Source organism: Myripristis murdjan, chromosome 3 (genome assembly GCF_902150065.1).
Source record: "Myripristis murdjan chromosome 3, fMyrMur1.1, whole genome shotgun sequence".
NCBI classification, from domain to species: Eukaryota; Metazoa; Chordata; class Actinopteri; order Holocentriformes; family Holocentridae; genus Myripristis; species Myripristis murdjan.
Window position 1 is genome coordinate 22,373,761 of NC_043982.1, and position 24,174 is coordinate 22,397,934.

At 38.3% G+C, this 24,174-nt stretch overlaps 2 protein-coding genes across 7 annotated transcripts in view; one reads left to right on the forward strand and one right to left on the reverse strand.

Moving 5' to 3' along the window:
• rec114 (REC114 meiotic recombination protein) overlaps window positions 1-24,174 on the forward strand; it is a 41,746-nt gene that overhangs the window by 7,953 nt on the left and 9,619 nt on the right. The window contains exons 3-6 of one of the 4 annotated variants that reach the window (XR_003928090.1): window positions 37-120; window positions 591-761; window positions 1,976-2,050; window positions 2,567-2,778. Coding sequence is in view for 3 of the 4 variants with exons in the window: in XM_030048737.1 (XP_029904597.1) it covers window positions 37-120; window positions 591-761; window positions 1,976-2,050; window positions 2,567-2,722 (486 nt within the window). In the remaining variant the exon portion in view is untranslated. Of the gene's footprint in view, window positions 1-36; window positions 121-590; window positions 762-1,975; window positions 2,051-2,566; window positions 2,978-24,174 lie in introns of those variants that run through there. The other 3 variants (XM_030048737.1, XM_030048739.1, XM_030048740.1) reach the window with 3 other exon arrangements.
• nptnb (neuroplastin b) overlaps window positions 2,971-24,174 on the reverse strand; it is a 28,870-nt gene continuing 7,666 nt past the window's right edge. For 2 of the 3 annotated variants that reach the window (XM_030048735.1, XM_030048734.1), the window contains 8 exons: window positions 19,863-20,210; window positions 15,141-15,315; window positions 14,349-14,443; window positions 11,629-11,762; window positions 9,717-9,990; window positions 4,328-4,349; window positions 4,140-4,217; window positions 2,971-4,048 (listed from right to left, as the gene is read on the reverse strand). In XM_030048735.1, the coding sequence (XP_029904595.1) occupies window positions 4,157-4,217; window positions 4,328-4,349; window positions 9,717-9,990; window positions 11,629-11,762; window positions 14,349-14,443; window positions 15,141-15,315; window positions 19,863-20,210 (1,109 nt within the window). In that variant the 3' untranslated portion in view covers window positions 2,971-4,048; window positions 4,140-4,156. The remainder of the gene's footprint in view (window positions 4,049-4,139; window positions 4,218-4,327; window positions 4,350-9,716; window positions 9,991-11,628; window positions 11,763-14,348; window positions 14,444-15,140; window positions 15,316-19,862; window positions 20,211-24,174) is intronic. The other variant, XM_030048736.1, reaches the window with a different exon arrangement.

Consider the following 24,174-nt stretch of genomic DNA (forward strand, 5'->3'; position numbering starts at 1 on the left):
CCAGGCTGCTGATGAGTTTTATTTTCTTGTATTCAGGATGGAATCTCTTTACTTGGTGCCTCGGATTTCCTCAAAGTACACCAGAAATCAGATAACCTAATTTTTCGATACACTGTTAAGGTGAGTTGTGAGGTGCACAGCAGTTCTGCCATATTTTGTATTTTCCACAGGTTTCTGCCCAACATCAGTGGTGAATACTGTCACTTGGACTTGAGTCAGACCATTAAGACAAAACACAAAGTATGTTGTGTAAAATTTCAGTTTAGGTCAGTTTAGGTAGTTTAGGTAAATCTAAATGTTTTATGGAACAGAAGAATGTGGTATCACATTTGGATTCTATAGATCATGATTTCTTAGCCACATCATGTACTAATGTGTTGCATGTAAATATCTATACCTTTACCTGTTAAATTATAGGATGTAATATAAAAGAGTTTGGTTCACAAACAAATGGTAGCGTGTCATTATTAGCCTCCCTGGAAAAACTGTATGAGTATATCTGTAAGTCAACATACAACCGGCAGAGTCGTTAATGTAGGGAAAGCTGGAACAGACAAACATAGATAGAGTATATTTGTGGATTTCTGCAGGCAAAGAGTCGCTTGATGAGGATGCAGTTTGGTGGGAGTAGCAGGGCAGAGGCCATTAAGGCATGCTCAAATGCTGTAGTCAAACTGATGGAGTACCTGCCTGTCACCACTCAGGATGGCATCACAACACCTAATCAGCCCCCCTCTGAGATCACTGCTCCATTAATGCAGGTAACCCACTTTCCAATCAAGTGAATACAATATTTCTATGTTTATAACCTGAACTTAGGCCCACAGTCAATGGTTTGTGGTTATTATGTGATTTAAAGAATGTAATTCAAAGGTCTTACTTTGTCATATTTTCTTTATGTATTGCCCACACCCAAAGGATAGTAACAATACACAGTGAAAATGTGCTACAGAATTAGGTGCATCAGAAACAAACAAACAAAAAATGGCATAACATAAAATACCACAGTTATTATGTGCTCCTTGGTTAATTATTATTATATGTTTGATCATGGACTATTCAGTAAGTTACATAAATCATCATGAATCATCATCAAGATCAGTTACAGTGTCATGTACAGTGCCCATTGTCCTCACTAGATGGTGCTATTTACAGTACTGTTAAAGATTACTAAAGAGACATCACTACAACTCAGTGGGTTGAAATGCACTTTCCACTTTACAGGAGCCATGTGCTAATCACATACTACATGGTGTAAGACACAAGATGTGATTTGCCACCCACTGCCCACATGCATCCATACTTCAATGAGGTGGATAACCGCTGAATCTAGTGAAGAATTTTCCTGTATAATTGATTTTGTCTAAAGCAGTCCAGGTGTTATTTCTGAACATCGATAACTGTCTCCCAAAGGTCGAAACTACCACAAACAGAACAACTTCCTTTTCATTATTTGTGACGCCATCAAAGCATATAACCCGAGGCTATGCAGGACAAAGAGATTTGTTTGTTTTAGCATTCCAGTGAGCTTTGTGTCAGTGGTTGTAGTATATTACATTTATTGTAGGATTTCAGGGCCTCTGGTTGACAGTTTGCACACAGTATGTATAATTAGGAGCTGGATTCTGAAAAATATGTGCAACTCTCTCAGGCTTCAGTACATTTAACCAAAGGGAAGAGATCACAGCTATAGCCAAGAGCAGCACCTTTGGAGCCAGGAGAGGTTCAGTGTCTTGCTTAAGAGCAGTTCAAGAGGGATGGACATAGACTGCCATGGGATTGAATGTGTGACCTTTAGCAAACAAACACACTGCAAGGGTTCACAGGGAAGATGAAAGGCCTTTGATGGGTGGATATCTTTTAATTAGTAATGAAAAGATTGATTGGTCTTTTAACCCTCTGGTGTCAAGCCCTCTTTATTTATTATTTTTTTAAATTTTTGTGTGACCTTGTATTTTTTAAATTGTATCGGTAGACTGGGCAGGGAGAGCCAGTGGAAGTTGAGCCTGAGATTGTCCGAGGATCGCTGTCCATCAAGCGCCTTAGCCAGGTAATGATTGTTGAAAGTGAGAGGCAGTAACCTGTAGGCCACTGAATCCTCAGTTAGCAGCAAAATTTACATCGACAGACTGCAACATGATGCCTTCAGCATTGAATGTATGCAGTTATTGGAAACTGTAATATTTTTTTTTTTAAAGTGGTGTAGTTTTAGTGGTTTCTATTGTGTGGCCACAAATTGCTGTTTCTCCAACTTCAGCCAAAGCACACAAGGTGTCTGTTAAAGTATACTCAACTGTGTTTGACTGTTTGTTTTGTTTGAGCTGAGATGTTTTAATAAGCTCCTTTAGTTTTTTGATAACTCCCCTGCAGGAATTATTAATTTTGTTTCCCTTTGTACAGTTTTCAGTGTTTTATCACTGTGCTTGTATGTTTAACCCTTATGCAAATAAACTAAAAATAAATTGTTGATTTTAGTGGCTCCAGGATGCTTGGTTAATTTATTTCAAGTGAATGCCTCTTCAATTTACTTGCACTGAAATTTTCTCGGCATCCTATCCTCCCATAGCATTTTTTGGGCATGTCCCTGCCACAGGTGCACCACCACTGCTCTTTGCCACAAGGCAACCTGGAGCCCTTCCTGCGTGTTTGCCTACTGGATCCTAGCTTCCCCGCCTTTGTGGAGGAGGTGGAGGGGGAGCTGAAGAAACTGCTTCAGGACTGAAGAACAACAGCTCTCTCTCTTTCAACGACAGCTGGAGGAAGAAAGGTCAAGTCAGTGTGAGTGTTTTTTGTATTTATGTGCGTAGGCAGTGCCTTGTGGTGGTGGAGTGTTCTTCTTTGTGCTGCCGATGTTGTTTGAAATGTTGCTGCACATCAGTTGTTATGATACATGTTAGTGGCCTGAAGAGTATTTGTGTTTGCAGTTTTTTGGGGTGGTTTAAGGAACAGTGTACAAATAAAATTGAAAAATTGTTTTTTGAGCTTTTTATTCAGAAAAATTATTGGTCTCATATGTTTGATCGTGGCTATATACTCTGGTCCCTCTCTTCCCACCCTAATGCAGGTCCATTTGCACTGCAACACACATGGATACACTGTATTGATAGAGGAGTCATGCAGCTACAGCAGTGTATTTTGCTATGCCAGCTTCCAAGTGATCCCACAATATTAAAGCTTCACTGAGTAAAACAAACTGCCCTCCATATATCTATTTAGAAATACATATTGCATAGGATAATAGCCATGCTGTAAAATTAAAGAGAGAAAAAATAAAAATCAATCAAATAAATTGGGAAATATAAAAATTATCATCATAATTTTTTTTTACAGATTTGCTATCATTTGAACACTCATATCGCAACATATACAAGACACCTAAGTTACTCTGGAAAGAAAATAAAAGAATACACTTATTTGTCATTTTCATTTAGCTAGTTTAACACACAGTTGTCATTTTCTGTAATCACTCTCAATGAAATACTGCCAGTCATTGAAGCCCTTGCTTCACAATAAAAGTTCTGTTAAAAGTAGACTCCTTGTCACAAAATCAAACAGAGTTAAATGACTATGATATGCTGTACAAATCCTCAAGAATAAAACAATATTTTTTTCATTTAGGATGACTCCATAAAAAACATAGGTCTTTTTGGACAAAAAAAGCCACACTTACATGAGGGATAACAACAGAAAATGTCTATTCTGAGTATCCTATTGCGTAATTATTTTGCATGCATTTTACATGATATGTAATACAAAAAGGATCACCTCATTTGAGGACATGATAAAATGAATAAAGGAGACATCAACAGCACATTAAAAATGTGTACATCTCTGTGGTGGTTTTAGTCTTCATCATCATCCTGAAATCTTCATGTAAGACTGAATAAGGCATGCTTAAGACAGCCATTATGTTCTTTTTGTTGCCAGTGTTACGCTGATATTGTTTCTCATAAAATGAGACAAGATATGCTTTTTGTAAAAACTGCCCGGAGCTCTCTCCACGTCGGATACCTTCATGTGGTCAAAATATGCAGTCTAGCCATCTCATCTGTGAAAAGAAAATCAAGAGAAGGTGTTACTATGGATAATTATCCTCCCAATGAGTTCTATATTTAGCTCCCCTCCTCCACATCACTTACTTCAATGAGTAAATAGCTTATTTTGTATTCCTCTGGCGAATGTTTTTGTCTTTGTGGTTGTTCGTTGAATTTGTTTTCCTAGGAAGGAAACGATTATGATTAGGTGATTTTGCAGTGGCATTACAAGTTATCAGACCCATTAATTATGTACGTATGATCTATTTTTCTGCGAGCACAAATATACTTACACTGGTCCAACTGGTTCGTCATCTTTAACAGGAGGAGAGAACAGAGAAAGAAAAAAAAATAATGAGTAAAATATCAGACAAAGATTTTACAACCACAGTTTTATTGCCAAGCATTCTAAACCTTGCCTCAAAAAACCGTCTCAATCTCATGGGGTTCTTTTTCAATTCAGAATGAGCAGATGTGCATTAAATAGAAACTCATGAGATCCAGATGGCTCACAGAGTTCTTTCAAACCATTTTTAATTACATTCAGGGATTCCTTTGTGATTTTGAAAAGGCCTACTTCATGGAATGACATTGTGACTGATTTAGCATAAAGGTGTGGATCTCAGTAAAGCTTCCTCTCAACATTCAGTGATTATATTTAGTCCCATAAATATCCATTGGTCAGTATACCCACGTTAAACCATAATTCCAATTCAGATACTAGTAAAAAAGTAAAAAAAAAAAAAAAAGCAAAATGTTTGAATCATTATTACCCCAGAGGGCCAAAGACATAGAATTGTCATCTCGCAAAATTAGTTAATGATAACAAGCACTGCTGTAAGAAGAATTCTTAGACAGATTAGAAAGCATTTCAAAATTTCACAGTGTGCACAATGAGTGAACTGTTATGTTATGCTGAAACACAAGTTAGTTCAAAGACCCACAGCCTTAGGTTGAGGTTGGTGGTTGGTGTTCATCAAACAGATGGGGATGTGTCAAAAGGTAAATAACTAGTCACAGTGAGATTGTTTCCATAACATGCAGCTAAGAGTAGGAGAGCAGCAGCAGCAGCAGCATTCCATGGAATTAATATGGAGCAGATTATGGTGCTTAAAATGTTAGACCAAAAGAAAGAAAAAAAAAAAATGGTTCTGTGGCCTTTTGGGGTAGGACCGTCAGTCAACACATCCCAGCTTCTTGACACCTTATATATGACACTCAAGCTATGTTTAATAAAATGTTTTTGCAAGCACATAAGCACAGGCTTTTTTGCTGTGTGAGACTGATACAAGGACAAGCCTAAAGGTGACTGTATCACATTAAACCGAATTGCATGAGTTGTAGTTGTGCATAATAGCTTGTAAGTGTAAGCTTAATCTTCACATAGTGTAAAATGGCCTGTTATTTTGAAAGTGATCACACACAGCAAAATCTGTAATTTTAGCAACTGGTTTTTAACGACAAGATAGATATGTCAGCCTCTGCCTCAGAGCCCTTAGCTATGGAGTATAAAAGTGTTCAAACACAGCTAAGCTATCATGGGACCAGAATTCATAATGCACACAGACATGGGCCAAAACCCCAGGGAATACAGGATGCTAAAAGGAGGTTTTAGAGAGACTGCGCAGAATGAGCGGGGAGTCCTCATTTCTGATTTGAATGGCGTAAACATGGCAAATATAATCCACCTTAATCTCCTCATTTTTCTGGTAGATAAAACCGAACTAGAGGCCGTGCACAGTGCTTACCTAGGCAGCTGTGCATACATACACAGAGAAGGTTTCAGTATATTTTTTTTGATTCATCACTGTAGTATGCTACCGTGCACACAGCATAAACCTTGATAAAGTAGGTAGCAAGGGCAAGAAAATTATGAGTAATACTAACCATGCTTAATAAATGGTTATCATTGTTTAACACTGGTTAAATGTTATTTTAATGTTATCCAATTAATGTTTGAACAAATACTTAATTTAGATAATATTTAACTTAATAATTGGGTAACCTACATAACCAGAAGCCTGTTATAATCTCTTCTTAGTTATGATATAAATTATATACACTGAGCACTAGTAAAGTAAGCATTCATAAATTATTAATGCTTATTATGTTAATAAATGTTCAAATACTGTCGCATGACAAATGTTTACTAAACCTTTGTAAATTACTAAGGCAGAATCATTGTTAATTATCTGGTAATTAAAAGATACTTAACTAATATTAAATATATGCATGCACCATTTATTACAGATGGCCATGGTGTTACCACAATCTATATACATGTTGTACGATGTACTGCATCCATATTTTGTGCTACATGAAACTCACTACCACTCACCAGACCTAAAAATCACTGCTGTTCAGTTAGGTATATCATTTGACACCTCTCAAATGTCATTACGCAATTTGACTATGATGTGTAAAAACATGTCAAACTGTATGGGCCCTGACTAATGGAAATGAATGTGAATGTAAAAAAATATGTTCTTTCTGCAGTCTGTATATAGAAAAGAAACTTAATAATTTGCTATGTGAATATCTCATAAGCAAAGATCATAATGGTTTTGGATGGACTGTAGGCTAGTAGAAACATACAAGCTGACAGGGAATAAAAATCTCTTGAAAACATGCAGGATCTCTCACTTACCACCCATTTAGATTATGTTGCCAGTTGGAAAGAGGGGAAAAAATAGTAACCAATTAAGTCATATATTTGGTTTGTTGCTGGTTAGATACAGGCTGCTAAGGCCCCAGGATCATGAACACTGTTAGTCTGCTGTCAATATGGTACACCAAAATGAGCCATCATTGTTGCCATTAGTACAGCACAGAATAGCAAAGTGTTGGAAAGGTTAGCCGTGGCCCCCCTGTTGCTTATCCAGTGTGCATCTGCAAAGGTCATATTAGCATGCATCTAATGTGGGGCTTATGTATGACAATGTCCCTCCTCTCGCCACACCAAACCAGTGCCAAGGAAGCAAGTCTCTTGACAGAGGTCAGTTCTTCACAACAGGTCTCCTCTGCTCAGAACTAACCTTATCAATATTCACAAGTTCAGAAGCAACCATATCGCTCTCTCTAGATCTAATAAGCTCTACTCTCACTGGCCATTGATGCTGCAGCCAAGCTCTTTGTGAAGTGTGGTAGTTACAGTTTAACTTCTGTTAAACGAGACCTCTTGCTGAGATCTCTGATCTGATCCTCAGAGGCCAATTTCTGCTCAGCTAGTACAGGCCAGGAAGCACCATATTTTCTGACTGCACTCCTTAGGCTCTGACGGATTGTGTTTTCAGTCATGTAACTGATCTGAATCAATTTGCAGCATTTTGTTAGCAGTAATTTGGCACACATAGCAGAGATGGATTGCATATCCATATATGGATTATCTTGAACGTTCATTCATGTATTTTCCAGCTACTGTTTGGCAGGTTTGCAAAAAAAAAAAAAACAATCAAACAAACAAACAAACAATGGAACAGTTCTAAGTAGCCTATGGGCTCCATTTTTGTGCCAGCAGTTTTTAGTTTTTTACCCATGATCCAAAGTTGTGCAGGCCTGCTGAACTGAGATTAGAAATTGCTCATAGGTGTCAACGTCTGTAAGTATAAGTGGTTGTGTGTTAGTCCTGTGATGGACAGGTGACCTGTCCAGCATGTTCTACACAAAAATGTCATTACATCAAGGCAGGGAGTGCACTGCTTTTAAAATGGATGAGAAAAAAAAATTGATTTGTAATAACTGTTGCAAGCCCCTTCCACAGCAACTGATAATGCATTTCTCCAAATCCAAAACAACTGCTGTTTCCACTGTGCACTCTGAAATACATTATAGGAAAGTTGTTATTAAGAGTCTAGTTAAGAACCTTTGGGTTACCTTATAAGAAAAACAACCTTGCTTGTGGAGAGCTACTTCATATCTCAGACTTGGTATGCTTGTTTGATGAACTATGATATAAAAGGCCAACTGAGCACAGTGTACATATTAAATCCTTAGTGAGGTCTGATGCAGAAATACAGACAATACATACAGTAGACACATATAAGACATATTTATGAATCAAGGGCAGACAGCACCAGATTCCTTGTGCAACAGATTCTTTGTCTGTGACCATGTGCTCTGAAACCAAAGAAAGCCAAGAAAATATATGCTTTCCATGATTGAAATCATACAATTTCACCATGCTTGAGACCACATAAGCATATGCACATCCTTGGAAAAAAAAAAAAAAAAAAAACTTAACGTTGTGCAGCAACAACATTGAGTTCAGTTTCAGTTTTGTGCCAGCTTGACAGTGTATGCTTTAGTCTGCTATATGTTTAATTACACACTGGCATAATATAAAATGGAGGAAAAAAAGAAAACTTATGAAATTGAATAATTGGCTATATTTTATGATGCAGAAACCACGCTGACAGTCTTGTCTATAACTGCGTTAGGAATGTAAATGATGAATAATTCAGTAACTGAGTACTTGCTTTTTCTTAATAGCACCAAATGAATCTTTTTTTCCAGTGTTTCTAGTGAGATTTAAATTCCAAGTGGTCAACTAAGTATTTGGATAACTGTCTACATCTTTTAAAAGAAAATTTCACTCTGATATACATTTACAAAGCATAAAAACAAGGACTGCTAACTTACACTGCATTTCTGGTACGTTTTTTTGTTGTTGTTGTTGTTTTAGGACGTAATTCCATTTTTCCAAATCAATGACTTTACAGAGAAGTCCTTCTTTATAAATGACTTTACATAGAAATCCAAAGACATTCTGATTTATTTTTAGGGGTTATTTTTAGGGATTTAGTGTCTATTAAATGCCACTGTAGCTGTACTGAGAATATCTTTCAGTGACGTCATTGGATTAACTTTTGGCCTGTAAGCTGAGGAATAACAAAAATACAACATCAAACCACAAAATGGCACCAGAAACATGATGTAAATTGCAAAAGCAAACTTAAGTGAGTTAAAAGCCTAGAAATTTCCCTTTAACAATAGTAAATTACATTTATTATGTAGCATAACCCTGTATGGGTAAAAACAAAAATGATGATGGAATATTAGATTTAAGAGTAAAGAAATACCCCAATTTTTTACTGCAAAAAATCCTATTTCCTTGACAACAATGGTAGTACAATTTACCAAACATACAGTGTGCTAAAGTGATGCCACCAAAATGAACGTCATATTGGGGGCACAGTGTGGCAATGAGTGCCTGTCATCTCACTATGCAGAGTAATAAAAACAAATATTTGATTGTCTATTATTTAAAATGTTAACAAAAAAATCATCAGCCCAACAATCCCATTGGGAAGATAAAGAACTACGTTATGATAAAATGTGTAAACATAAGTGGCAGTTTTTTTTAATATCCGCCCAAAAAGCACTCTGCATTTTTTTCCACTTGTTAAACAAAAATAAAAACAAACAAACAAACAAACAAACAAACAAACAAACAGACAAACAAAAAGACAGTGGCAAGAGAGAAGGCTGTGCTGTGTGTAAAAACAGTTTCAGAGAGTAGATATGAAATGGCACGCTTTTTGGAACTTATTTTTTGTGAAAACTTATTCTGCATTTTAGATAGGCACAGTGTGTCTTGTTTTGTGAAATACTTTACATTTCTAATTGCACAGTTGGCGATTTACTTTTGCCCTTCTGTAGTAACACAGTAAAACTTTTTCTTACCGTCCATGATTTCGTCTGGCTTCTTGCGTTTCTCGTACACAACGATGATGACTACTAGGATTATGATTTCAGCTAGCACACCCAGGAAAGGCCAAAGCGGTGCGAGGTGGCTGCGCACTCGTAGAATAGTGATCTCAGTGTTGTTGCCAATCACGTTAGTGGCATTGCACTGGTATTGGCCAGGATCTGTGCTTATATCCAAGTTTATGATATTCAGTTCTGTGTAGTTGTCTCTGTTGGTGATGAAGTAGCGTCCAGAGGAGTTGTCAATGTCCTGGAACAGTAACAATTTATCAAGGTTAAACAGAATAGTCCTCCAAGAGATGCTACACCAACACTGCTTGCATGCAAAGTAATTTAAAGGTCATGAAGGACAGTGTCACTCATGGCAGTGTAAGGTTGTGTGGTAGAAGTCTGGTGCTTGTAGCCTGCTTGGAAATCCATCACCTCCTAAATTCTTCCTCAGTCAGCCACAGTAAGCCCATACCACTTTGTTCCATCCGCAAACATAAGTCATGTGATTTCTGTGATCATGGATACCAACCAAAAACTAGTAGATGATAGGCATATTCATGGAAATTGATGACCGATTATTGTTTAAGTGTCACATCGATCATCCTTATGGGTAAAGCAATTTGACGTTTAAATTGCAGCTTGCTTGTTTTTTTTTTTTTTTTTTTTTTTTTTTTTTAATCTACTGGTTGCATTACAGAAATTAAAATATTTCCTATAACTCCTTTATACATAAAGCGGATAACGCTGTCTGATCAGACTACCTACGTAATATTATCCTCTATTTAATTTTGTGCTTTATGAGGCCTGTAGGCTCCATTCTGTTCATGTTCATCATTGTCAGTTGTAGGTTAAGGCTAGAAATAACAAAGTGTGCACTGTGGTACGGTACATGTGGGAGTGCTTGTTGCAGGTTTGGCTGTCACAATGATCAATAATTGCTTGATAATTTAATGTGAAGACTGATGAAAACAAAAATTCTAAACATGCATCCCTAGTGGATGACAATCACAGTCGCAAAGAGTACAAAATCCAGACTGGATAGTGGCTTGTCTGTCAGCTCATGCATTTGCCTTTATGCCACTTGGTCTGTACTCCAAAATATCTAGGGAAAATATGGATGGGCTTTTTGAAAAATGCTAAAAATAAGGGCTGTGTTGCCAAAACACCCATGAGACATTTTGTTTCAGTGGTTAAAATACATCCACCAGCATTGCCATTGCAAGTTTTCATCTTTTAATTACTAAAAAAATGCTAATCGTTGGGGAAAGTGGACAGTAAGACTAATGAAGGACTTCCTCGCCTCTTGTTTATAACCGTTTTTTGACTGTGTTGTACTTTAAAATTAAGATTTCCATAGTATTGGACTAAACATTCATTATAGTTGTTACTTTATTATGCCTGACTGATGACTTTGAAAGTATCAGAAGGATGAAAATTCGCAAAGGTGATGTTAGTTGATATATTTTATGGAACACAACATAACATAGCAAGTAAGGTGCTATGCAGACTTTTGGTGCAGTTTTTTGGTATTTTGTGCAAATCCCACTCATATTTTACACTGGGACTCTGGACTATGGACTGAATGACAAAGATGCCAAATTACTGAAAAACCTGAAAAATTACTTGAAAAATTATATCAGCCTTGGGTTCTTTATCGGAACAATAACAACAAAATGGTTAACCCCAACACGCTGCTAAAACACTATCATAGCATCGTGGGATGCTGTCTCAAAACAACATTGCAGTGCTGGTCTTGCACTTTGCAAAGCATAGTTGTAATTACTTTAACAACCTATTACAAGTGGTTTAATTTGGAGTCGATTCACATATCTTTTGTAAATCAAAGTTTGCCATAGTGAAAAACAACCTATGTGTGTAAATACATATGTATGTATACCGATAAAGATGTTCCATCCAGTCTGTGCCATGTCCAAGTGGGGTGTGGGTAACCAACAGACTTGCAGTACAGCGTTGCATTTTCCCCTTCTTTTTTATTTTCACTTCGTTTGTGGCCAGTGATATGAGGTGGAGCTGCAAAGGGAAAAAAAACAAAAAACAAAACAAATCATTAATTACCTGAGTTGGCATCAGTTACACATTCAAAGGACTATTTTAAGTCCTACCAGATGGCAACAATAGTGAAATCATGATGAGCTGTTCTGGCTCTGATAATAATTGGTACTATTGAAATATCTATGAAAGTGAGTTGTTTGACTGTCTGGCCTCTGTTTCCTGTTGACATTTCATAACTTGAAGCCATATCATTTCACTGATAATGTTTGGAGACAGCTGTTCATAACTTGTAGGAAGCATGGTTAGTTGGTTCTTTTGAAATGTAGTTTTAGATATTTTAATTTTTTGAAGGTGAAGACAAGTTTCATCACCATAGTCTGGACAAAGTATTCATACCTACGTCTGATGATCTGGGGTTTCGGCTCAGATAAACAATTAAACTGTCATCTTACAAACACAACAGAAAGGATATGAAGATTTAAGGACATGTCTTCAAACACTGCAATGATTCAAGCGTGTACATGCCGATCTCTTGGTTGCAGTGACTCTTTCTTGAAGCTTAAGTTTAGAGACATCATGTTTTCTGACAAAAGAGTTTCCATTTAACTGCACAACATCAGTAAGATAACTGTTCTAGCTTTTCCACTAATCCTTAAAATTACGGTAATTCCTTCCATGCAATTAAGCGGGATGAGGGAGAGGCCTGGAGTGAGTATTTTTCAGCTGTGCATGGATAATGGAGCAGGAGGGGACTGAGCTCTATGGTGTGACATCATCCTGCTCTAATTATGGCACACACGTGCTCCCTGTTCAGGGGAGTGGCCAAGCTTGTTCTGCCTTATCCCAACTGTATTATGCCAATGACTGACAGCACAGAGACAGCCCTCTGAGTGGCGCTAAAACAGGCAGAAACCTCCATTTCACACTCCTGACAGTCTGTGATTACTAATCCCCCAGTGCTAGACTGAGGTAGAGTGTCGCTGTATGAATGTCAGAGAGAGATGTGTGAGGAGGAGCAAGGTCATAGCTGTCAATAAAACAAAAAAAAAAGCAGATTAAGGTGACGTCAGATGTACAAGTCATTAGAAATGAAAATCTTCTCAGTTTAAGTGTTGAAGCAATTTCATGCTGTGATTGTGAGGATTTTAATAAATTATATAAATTTGGCAATCTGATTATTTTTCTTTCATGGAAAAGTGAGCTTAAAAATATACTATTATTCAATACAAATATAATACAAAATATGTATCTCTGGCAAGCTGAGTATCATAGACAATAAACTCTACTCCTGCTATAGAGATGGCTGGGACAGGATTCAGAGCCTTAATCCCACAACATCACACAACCCTCCATCTGTTGCCTCTGAGCTGAGTCCTGCAAGGATGAGTGTGCCAAGGACACTGTAGGCGAGGGAGCTCAGTGAACTGCTGCCAGGAGCACAGAGCAAGGCTGGCTAGCATAATGGAGGACTTGCTACCTGGGTCACAAATGCTCTCAAACACTGCTAGAAAATGGCAAGAACACTTGAGCACAGAGAAAAAAAAATGCTAAGACCATGCAGTGGTAACTACTACAGACATCAAAACATTCTGCATTTGAATATTTTATAAACATTGAATGTAGTTAAACAAAACTGTCATTTTAGTTTAAAAAATGGAACATTTCTGCAGAGAGGAGAAGGGAAACCTAAAGAGTCACAGGCCTGCAGTGTGCTGATGGCTAGGACACTACAGAATGAATGGCGATGAGTCCCGTCATCTCACAAGCCAGTGAAAGCGCAACAGACACAGCCAGTATGCATGTTATGCAATCAGGAAATGCTTTAAGACAGCTATGCAATAAGAGGCAGGGCATACTCAGTATGCACTATCACCATGCCACAGCAAATTGGCTTAAGCACTACACATGGGCAAGCTTCTCTTGAACACGATTTCACTTGGCCTTTCTCGCTAGAGAGGATCCTTTATTCAAGTCAATGGCTTCATTGCCAGCTTGACTGAAACCAACATGGTAGTTGCTGGGTCAGCTTTTCTAGCTATTAAAAAAAGATTGTCCAGGTGTACACCAATTTTTACATCTGTACTGTAACTGATAATTTTGTGATCAAGCTTTTATGACATCAGTCACAGTTTACAAACAAAACAAAAGAGAGACAAGTTTAATGCAGTGTATCAGTGTCTAGCTGCAAATAGAAAGGGTCTTGTCTTGTGTTTGTGTATCTGGTTTTGCTAGACTGTTGTCTCAGTGAAAGCCAAGAGTGACAATAGCCTTGGGATTGCTGCCTGTCATCCCCACGCATAGGATGAAACCAAACATCTTTGTCAGCAAGGGCTCTGTTCACACTGCTTTAGGTGGTTAACTTTTGTAGGACACCTTTATCTCACCATCTCTCTCTCTGTAGAACGCCACACATGACATGGATTGAACTCAAATCTAGGCCTTTTTTTAGAACTTAAATACTTGGCAGACACCACATAGACTACAGTATTACAGTTGTCAGACTATGGTATGCATCTTTTTGCATCTTTTGAAGATGGTACATTTGTGTTGTTCATTTCAATTACCAAATCCTTCAATTATCACTGTGTGGCAGAGGAATCTTACCTTTTACTTCAATAGTAGCATTTGCATTTGGTGTCATTGCAGAAGTATAAACACACATATATTCCCCAGCATCATCCGCCCTTGGCTTATTGATTCTGAAACAAAGCATAAAATATTACTTAGATTTATTACATAGATTTCGTTCATTAATTCATTTTACTTTGTAAGTCACATCTACTGTAATTACTGTGATAATATGTTAAGCATTTCAGCTCTCTAGTAATTGGTTTGGACTGTCTGAACCATCTATTAGCCCATGGGAGACAACATGCTAGCATTATGCTGTTTTTATTACAGAACAAGAGCTCTGGATCTGCAGGGAAGGGCACCACAGATATTTTAGCTGTAGTCTTCTCTGTATTACTGATGTAATGTGACAAGGAAGTGACCAATTGGTCTTATCTTGTGGCTAGGGAGATTCTGTGGGATGTCTACGGGGGTGACAGTAACTTTGTACTCCAGTGGAAATACCATGTGACAGCAGGAGCTAACAACTAGCTGGGACTTCAGGCTGTGATTTTTTCCATTTCTAGTTTCATGCAGGGATCCTGTTCAATATTTGTCTTTAGGCAGTGATACACAGGATCATTTTTGAGATATCCAAACAGGCAATATAGTCAAAGGATTATCCTCAGCATTGTTGTATTACTTGCACAACTATTTCCATTTTTCACATTCAAACAGAGTTTATATCCTGGGTCTCAGTTTCCTTTCCTTTGCTGGAAGTGCTTACCATCTACACACACTAAAGAAATGTTGTCTAGTATATCACTACCCTTTGTAGTTTATCACCTGTATGTCATGTTTTTATCCTCTGTCCGTGTATTGGGGATCTCCTGTCCATTCTTCATCCAGAAGCTTTCACGGTGGGCGTTATGGGCGTTGGTCAGGTTACATTGCAGGGTGACAGGCAGTCCAGGGCTGTCCGCTGACAGGATGATCTGATCAGAGGCATTGATATTTGGCTCTGGAAGACAGAGACAGTCAAACCGTATCACAGAACTGGGGCTCAACACTGTACGTTTCCCATTGTAGCTGTTGGCTGTATGCCATTTTTGTGAGACCTGCTAAGGAGGGTGTCTATGAACTGAGAACAAATTTGCATGCAACAAACAAAACACATAAGCACATGAAACAGCAGGGATGAATTGTGTCAACCTATAATCTTCAGAGCAGTGTACACTAAGAGTAATTTATATCCTTAGTATTTTTGAAGTAGCCGGGTAGCTGAGTGTGTGAATTCTTTGATGAAGTTTTCCAATCAATACCAGTTGTTTGTCTCTACATCAACATCAAAACTAAAACTGTAACCCCTACTAAAAGATCCTAAGATGGTGGTGTGCATGAGTGCAGTGGCGCGTAGCTCTCCTTATCTCAATGATAATAAAGGCTTCTAAGATCTTTGGTATTAAAAAAAATATTCTGTGGTAAACTGGCATTGCACCCATTCCCACTCATTATGCTTCCTTGCTCACTGCACTGCACTCATGAAATATCATGCAGCATACAGCAAATTTGTAAAATAAAACTAGATGTAGATGATCAATAAAATGAGAGTGAAGGCATTGTATTGCTTCGTTACAACACAGCAAATTGTAACACGAAAATGTCTGACCTCTTAATTGGCCTACATTATGCATGCCAAATAAGGTCTATACTTAAAGATCTGGGCTCATGTTATTACAATGTAGAACAGACATTTTCTATTTTACATTACTGCTGTATGACAACCTAAATTACCCTCTCAATTACTAAGCACACTGGCTAGCTGAACGATGTCAGCGTCCATTTCTCAAGGACATTCAGAGAGGCAGGAGTTGTCATGAGAGCAAGGCACCCTCTGCTCTGTGTTGAGCAGTCATGAGAAAGCTTCGTCTGACCTGCTCCTCCTCCAGGGCGGGCCAACCATGGCAACAATGGAGCCCAGAGAGGAGGAGCATCATAATCCTACTATTGGCTGTTACTGCAAGCCCAGTAGTAAAGCAGAGAGAGGAGGGGCAAGGAGAAAAATGAGGGGGGGCTACTGGGACAGGCGAGTGACTTCTATTAGCATTCATAGCACCTTCTTTCTGCAGTTCTGTATACGCTATAGCCAGGGGGATCCCCCCTCCCTTTTCTCTCTGTTCCTCTCTCCCCTACCAAGCAGAACCACATGTACTATTAATAGTATCTTAGAAAAAAGGGTACACACAAAACATCAGGTACATAAATTAACATTTGGCCAATGTGGCTATGGTCCACAGACAATCATACCAAAAGGTTGTTTGTAGGACACCTTGTAGCACGATCTGCTGGATGTCATACCATGTCAAAATGTAATAAAATATAAAATGTAATTCTGAATGAGTTACCTAATAAGTGAAATTATATTTCCCCCCACCGGTAAGGGTATAGACTTCTACATTTACATTACTACTGTATAACATTAACTGGTAGGGAGGGGTGTATCTTAAAAAATATTACCAGGTGTAATTTAAAATTTAAGTTTCAACTACAGTGGCTTTTATTACATTTTGCCAAGTTATTACATTTTCTGACAGTTATTACATTGTCAGTTGTGGCACACCTACTCAGAGCAGAAATGAAAAGAACTAGTCGACACACAGCGACACGCTTGGCTGACTTTGTATTTAAGGAAAGTGCATGTCATTTTATCAGACAGCGCAAGCCTCATACCATAACACTGGCTATGTTTACATGCACACTAATAATTCAGTCTGAACGCAGTTAAGGCAGTACTGATAACTGAAATTTGTCATGTAAATGCCTTTATAATAATTTCGTAATTGGATTAAGGTCATAATCGGAGAAAGCATAAACAACTTAATACCTAGGTTTCTGCTTAATTTTTCAATTTATTGAAGCATGTAAACATCTTAGTGGGATTTAATTCAGCTTTTTCAAAGTGGACATGTTGATTCGCAGACACAGTAACTCGTGTATTTACAAAGCTAACAAATCACAGTAGGCAAGTCAAGAGTGGCTGTGGTTTCTCACTTTTTTTCATTTCAGAATCACCACTTAATTGTCTTGTTATCTCAAAATAACATTTTAATGGTTTTGCTGAGTCAAGTGACCCTGATAGTATAACCAGTGTAAAGGTCTGAATTTAAACTGACAATGTCAGATGGAGAGATCATGACTCAACAACAAATTTATTTAATAAAGTTATGATGGACAGATATTGCAACACGGTCACTAACTTGCTTCAGTTGTCATTTTCAGAAAACCATATCTCAGTTTATCTGATAATTATGAGATAATTAATCATGATCACATAAAACAAACTATGTTGAAGTGGTGATCTCAATATAGTGGGATTAACAAATTTATAAGCAATGATGGCATCTCTCAGCTTAAGTAGTGCAGTGATAGATGGCAGACTTATCATTAAATGATAGGGTAATTATTTAAATAATGTTATGTTAAACCATGTGAAAACTGTAATCAGAATGTTGCCTTATGCTGATTACTCCCAGTAATTGGGTATGGTGTGCATGTAAACACAAATATTGTATCACAGTACATTACAATATGTGTACCTCCAGAGAGAGGTGCTAGCAATTTCTATGTTGTCCTCACACAGAATGACCAACCTTCCCATTATTCTTCTTGTGTTTAGCTCAAGACAACATGCATTTGCTTTAATTTTCAATGCAAAATATAGTATTTGTGACAACACACTGTTATGACTAACATATATTATTTTGTAAAATAACACAAACCTATGCTTCCCTTTCAAATTCTTCATTTCTTGGAGCAGGACAGAATGTCTTTATGTCTGAAGGTGTTTCAAGTTGCACATGTGTATTCAGAATAAATTTTATCTGGAAATGTGTGTTTTGTGTAAACCACATATTGACAACTGTTTTCCGTTTCAGTGCACATTCTGTGCACAGCTTCCTGTACATGGGAATAAATAACTGAATACTGAGTTAAAGTACACTGAAGCTATACAAAGCCACAAACTAATTCAAGCAAAACTATAAGGCTAGAACAAGACAATCACATTTTAGCACGTTCCCCAACTACAAACTATACATTCACATCAACGGGCCATATGTATAGCCTGTTATATACATGTTATATACTTGGACATATTACATGTATATAAGAAGAACGTTAATTCTCAGTAATGACAATATATTAAGTGAGGCTTTGAATTCAGATTTCAGGTTTGATAAACTGTGTTGTGGCAGAAATGTGGGAGACAAGTAAGTGAGACAAGTCAGTTGCCAGCCATTGCACTTTTTTAAGTGTCATTGAAATGTCATAGACCCAACAGCAAATTAAATACAGTCAAGAAACAGAGACAGTGTAGAAAACAAAATTTGCGAGACAGTCGAATCAGTAGTTATTGCTCTGAAGAGCCAGCAAGGAGCAGACTCCTCTAAGCTTCTCAGAGAGCTTCACTGTGACTAACAACATTCCACATCTCCCTTTGCTCCAATGGGCAAGCCACTGAAGCGTGTACAGATTAAAAGGGTCCAGTTGATATTCAGTGTTTGAATATTTGTACGCATACAGCAGAGGGGAAAATGATATAATGTCATTACTGATTCACAGTCACACACTTAATGGCTAAGAAGGCACAAGGTTACACAGCGCACAGGAATGTCCAGGGAGACTGTCTTTTGTGGAGGTGAAATCACTCTTATCTGAAAAGGGAGTAAAACAATGAAGACCATTTTGTGATCTTATCCCTTATTGGATTACCAAACACAAATATGAAAGCAGAAAATATTTGCTGTTATCAGGAAATAGTTGACAGCAGGGATCACTCTTTACACCTTAACAGCTCTCTCCTTGTGTCTTCTTACAGTCCCATTTATACTTTGCCCAGAGTGAAAAGCCAAATCAAAAGCGCCACTACTTCAAAGCGCTACTAGGTCTCTGCTACATGTTGCAGACAGGGCTTTGAAGTAAATAAAACAATCCACGCAACGCAAGAGACAAAACATAATGTGAAGGGTAAAAGTATCACAAACCAGGAATAAGAAATTGGTGAAGTTAGGATACAGAGAAAAAGATAATGATCAGAATACTGTAAAAGGACACATGAGACAGAGTAAGAACAGAAGTTTGGGGTGGGAAGAAAGAGGGAAATGTAGACAGAGACTGGAATAGGTTTCTGGGTTTGTGGTCATTTACAACAAGATGCTCGGGATTTTGGGAGAGGCAGGCTGTTTATTGAATTCAGAGGAAGAGAACATAAGGATCTATTCACAGACTTTGGGTTAAGACAAATAAGGAAAAACAAAGATAAATATTACTAAAATAAATAGGGATTTTAAGAGGAGATTAGGAGGTTTTGGCACAGTTGCTTTCCAAAATAAATAAAATAAAATAAAACAGAAAAAATCTAGATTAAATAAACGTGGTTGGTGTTTTGTTTTATTTTTGCCTGGCCCGTGACCGCTGTGGTGAAGGTGGGTTCTTGAGGAGAGGGCTGGTTGGGACTGGGAATTGCTAGGTTGTTTACCATCTAGGTACTACGGGACATAGACCACTCACTCTGTAGCACCGAAATGGTGGCCTGGGCGCGGATCCAGGTGATGGCAGGATTTTGTCGGAGGTCATTGCGCCTTGGGTCGTTGCTGGCCCGGCACTCATAGGTCCCCGAGTCCTCCAGTGTGAGGCGCGTGATGCCTAGCACGCTGACCCCGTTGGCACCGTAGGCTGTGTTGATGGATACCCGGCGCCTGCGGGCTCCGTCCCACAGCTGCTTGAAGGAGTCGGCTCGGTTGATCTCAGCATACCACCACTGGATCTCCGGAGTGGGGTTACCAACCACGTCGCAGTTCAGCTCAAAGGTGTCCCCCGTGAGCTTAGTCTCAGACATTGGCGACTTCACAAACCCAGCTGGAGAGGAAAAGTGTATCAAGATGGCAGGGAAGGAAAGGGTAGAAGAATGTTAGAGTGGCAGAAAGATGTGGAGAGCCCAGGGGATGGAGAAGGAAATCAAATGTAATCAATTGGAAAGAAAAGAGAGGATGATTTATGGCAAATCAAAAAGAAGCAAGCCACAAATCATTGATAGGTGGAAAAGAAGGTTAATGATTCTCTAAATCCAGTCTGTTAAAAAAAATCCATTGTGTTTCCTGGCCCACCAAGGCCACACAACCCTCGGACAAAGTCATCATCAACTAGTGCCCAGCCCACGCCATCGAGTCGGGATGACAGCACATATATATAAATATATATGTGTGTGTGTGTGTGTGTGTGTGTGTGTGTGTGTGTGTATGTGTGTATTTTTTTTTCCTCTGAGATTTTCTGTTTAATCTTGGGAAGATTTGTGCACCAATATTTTGGGAGTGTACCTTTTCTGTGCTTGACTTAAGAAACTAGACATAGCATTATGAATTACAGTAAGCTGAATACTATCCCTGGAGAAAGCCCCTTATCTTAATAAATGTGGTGGAGAAGATAAAGCTTTTTTTGTCAGAGACACTGGTCAAACCTGTGAACAATCGCACATATTTCCTTGTGCCACACAGTTAATGGCACCACTCCTACTGGACCCCACTAACAAGGAAACTCTATATTCCATTCTTGCTCACAGTATCCATACGGCATGGCTTAATATTATACCGTCTTATACCGTAAGTCTTACATGGAACGACACAATGCCTACGATTTGATCGATTCATATATTACATGAAAAATGATCATTTAGATACAATGGGTTCAGCTGCAAGCCCACTCACCTTGGCAGAGAATCAAGTAAAAGTGATGTTATTCCCTGAAACCAGTTGTAGATCCCTGTGAGACTCTCCTTCAGTAAACATGTAAAAATGTGCCTTTTCATGGTTTAAGTAAAATCACTGAGCAAATAGTGACTGTTGGAGAATTAGTTGTGATTTGGGTGACACAAACACATTGTGTATAATGTCAGTGCTGGATAAGAACATTGCTTGATCTGATGGAAAGTCATGTGACTAGTCAAAACCAGTGGCTTGGAAATGTTTCCCTTGAGCTTAACATGTCTCGGTAACACCACTGTCAGAACAGTCAAGGTCATTTGAAATTAACACTGCTGAAATTGAAATATACAGTTATGTGTGTTCCTGTGCAGGTGTGGTGAGTGTCATAAATCCACAAAATGTCACTGCCTTGTGCAGAGTAGGTTATGGGTGGAATTTTACATAATAAAACACTAAATGCCTATTTTTCTGCACATTAAAATGTAGACACGTCACGCACGTCAGTACCATGTAAGTACAAACACAGTCACATTTCATCTGTATCAGCTGTGGCCAGAAACCCCAGGAATTAGGTCAGCCAACCCTTCATTCAAGATAAGGTGGACTAAAAGAACAATGCCACTTAAGTAAATAACTAAATAAATAAAAATTGCATATGCTATCCATGTGGCCCCAGATAATTAATCAGTTTTAGTGAGCGTTGCTAATTTTGCCTTACAGCTAGAAGCCACCAAACCCATGACTCTAATCTATAACATCATTGAGATATCCAACACAGAAATACTCCATTACCACTGAATGGGTGACTTGACTTTTTGGACTCCTAGAAAGTTTATTTGAGCTTTTATACCAACATGCGCTTGACGTTATTCTAGCAGCATCTGTAAGTGGAAAAATGCAGCTACAAAAGGCACAATCTTTGCACTTACATATCACTACTGCAGAGCCACCTTTTTAAATTCTTTGTTATTGTAGCTATACAACAGTGACATCACAGATTAGACAGTTGGGCAAACTCGTCCTTCATTTCAGACAGTAAAGGATTAAAATCAAGTAAATTGTCATGTGGCATGAGAAACCCATTTGAATTCTGAAATGCAGATTGATTCCTTTGTAAAGGCAATTCATCAACATCATTACTACCATTACTGCGAGTGCACTGTGGTGTGTGTCTCATTGGCTGATTCATGCCTCTGTTCCACATCAGTAGTTAGCCCCACAATATACTGCCAGCCTTAATGAACCTCATCTAATGACAAATCACCTGGACCGCAGGCCCTGTTCTCTGCCGCCACTACAGCCTGTCAGCTGTTAACCACATGTGCTTAAATAAATCACAGAAAAAAAACACTGCCCAAACTCTGCCCGCGATTGGGGCTGAGGAAATGGGAAGAAAGAGCCTGTGGTCTCTTGAGTGTTAGGCTGTGTGTTGTGACTAACTACAACAGCTTACAGGCCCTCCCTGATCTGTCTGCCCTGCTCAAACTTATGTATCACAAGCACATGAACAGATAAGCCTATGGGGAGGAGGGAGTGTAACAACAGTATTCAGCTCTGCCTCCACAATGAATCCAGTTACATGTCATTTAAATATTTTTTTATTGAAAGTTTGTTCATCAGTGAAAAATAAGCTGCACTCTTTCCAGAGTCATTTGCACAAAAAAAAAAGATGACATGATTTACACATTTTCCATACTAGGTCAAGCAAATCAAGGTGCTGTTAATATGTTTCCTGTTATGAGCAGTGTTTGCAAAGCTGAAACCAGTGTACTCTGTACCATGTTGCTAAACGGGCTGTACAGGCACACCCAAAACAATAAACAGGTGGAGTCTGTACCTTCTGTCCATTGACCAGCTTCAGTTCATGAGTCAGCCATATGGAAATAAAATACATGACAGCAAAGATAAATCTAAATTTAACCTAAAAGTGCAGCCTCTCTGCCAGGAGATGGGTCTGATAATATTAGGTGCTTACAAGGCTTGTTTCTGTGTGTGATGCCTAGAGATATGCAGAGTAATTAGCATTTGTTTCTTTTCTCCGGAAACATCTGGGCCCATCAAGCTCACCCCATAATCCCAGAGGGTGAATCCAAGCCTAGCCGCCTACATTGTTAAAGCGATATTTCAGTTTGTTATAACATTTACTATGGCAACAATACTTGAGAGGGTGTTCTTTACTGTAAAGTGCCCATAAACACAGTAAAGAATGTCCTCAAAGACACCATGAGTAAACACAATCATTACTAGTGAAAGTGTATGAAAAATGTATCATGCTCATATATTAAAAAGGGCTGAATTAGGTACAGAGACTGCAGCAAGGCAAATTATTTTTGTTTTGGGAGTGCGGGTAAGCATGCTGGGACCCGTAAAAGATTGATATTGTGATAAAAAATAGAAATATTACACCATTATCAACTGGACTGTAGATAATTCAGAGAGTTCTTCATTCTTGTGCTCATAACATACTAAGAATGTATGCCACTAATTCTGTAATATCTATAATTTATTGTGCACCATCTAAATAAATCCTTAACATTGAGAGTGGCTTTAGATAAATAGATGGATAGAAAGATAGATAGATGGCAACTACCCTCGACCTCAAACACACAAATTTTAAACATCTTTATATATACCAACAAGCATAAAACCAGGGAAGCATCTCATGCTTGTCGCTCTAGTACACGGCACAACTGAAATCAGGAAAGCAACATGAGACCAAACAAATTGCTCAGGATTTCAATGCCCAACGTGAGACTTGGAGAACCAACAGATTTTAGTTAAGCTTCACAAATCTGCAAAAGTAGTGCCTACCTCTTAGCAGGGCTACTTGCTGCAGGAAAATGGATAAGAGCGATAAATTTGTAAAGATCACATAGGCTACTGGTAAGCACAAAAAAGAATACATGGCATAAAAATCCAAAAATAATGGCAATCAAGAAATAAATTTTCCTGTTTTGCATTTACGGATTTTTAAAGCAGGGAGAAAATCTTGAATGGGGCTGCTAATATTACTCCTGAACTACCAGGGTCATGTACTGCTAACGTTGCTTGAATGTAATTTAATCAAAGAGTTCAAATGTCAGAAATGTGAGATGCTTTCATAGTAAGGATTAAATATGAGA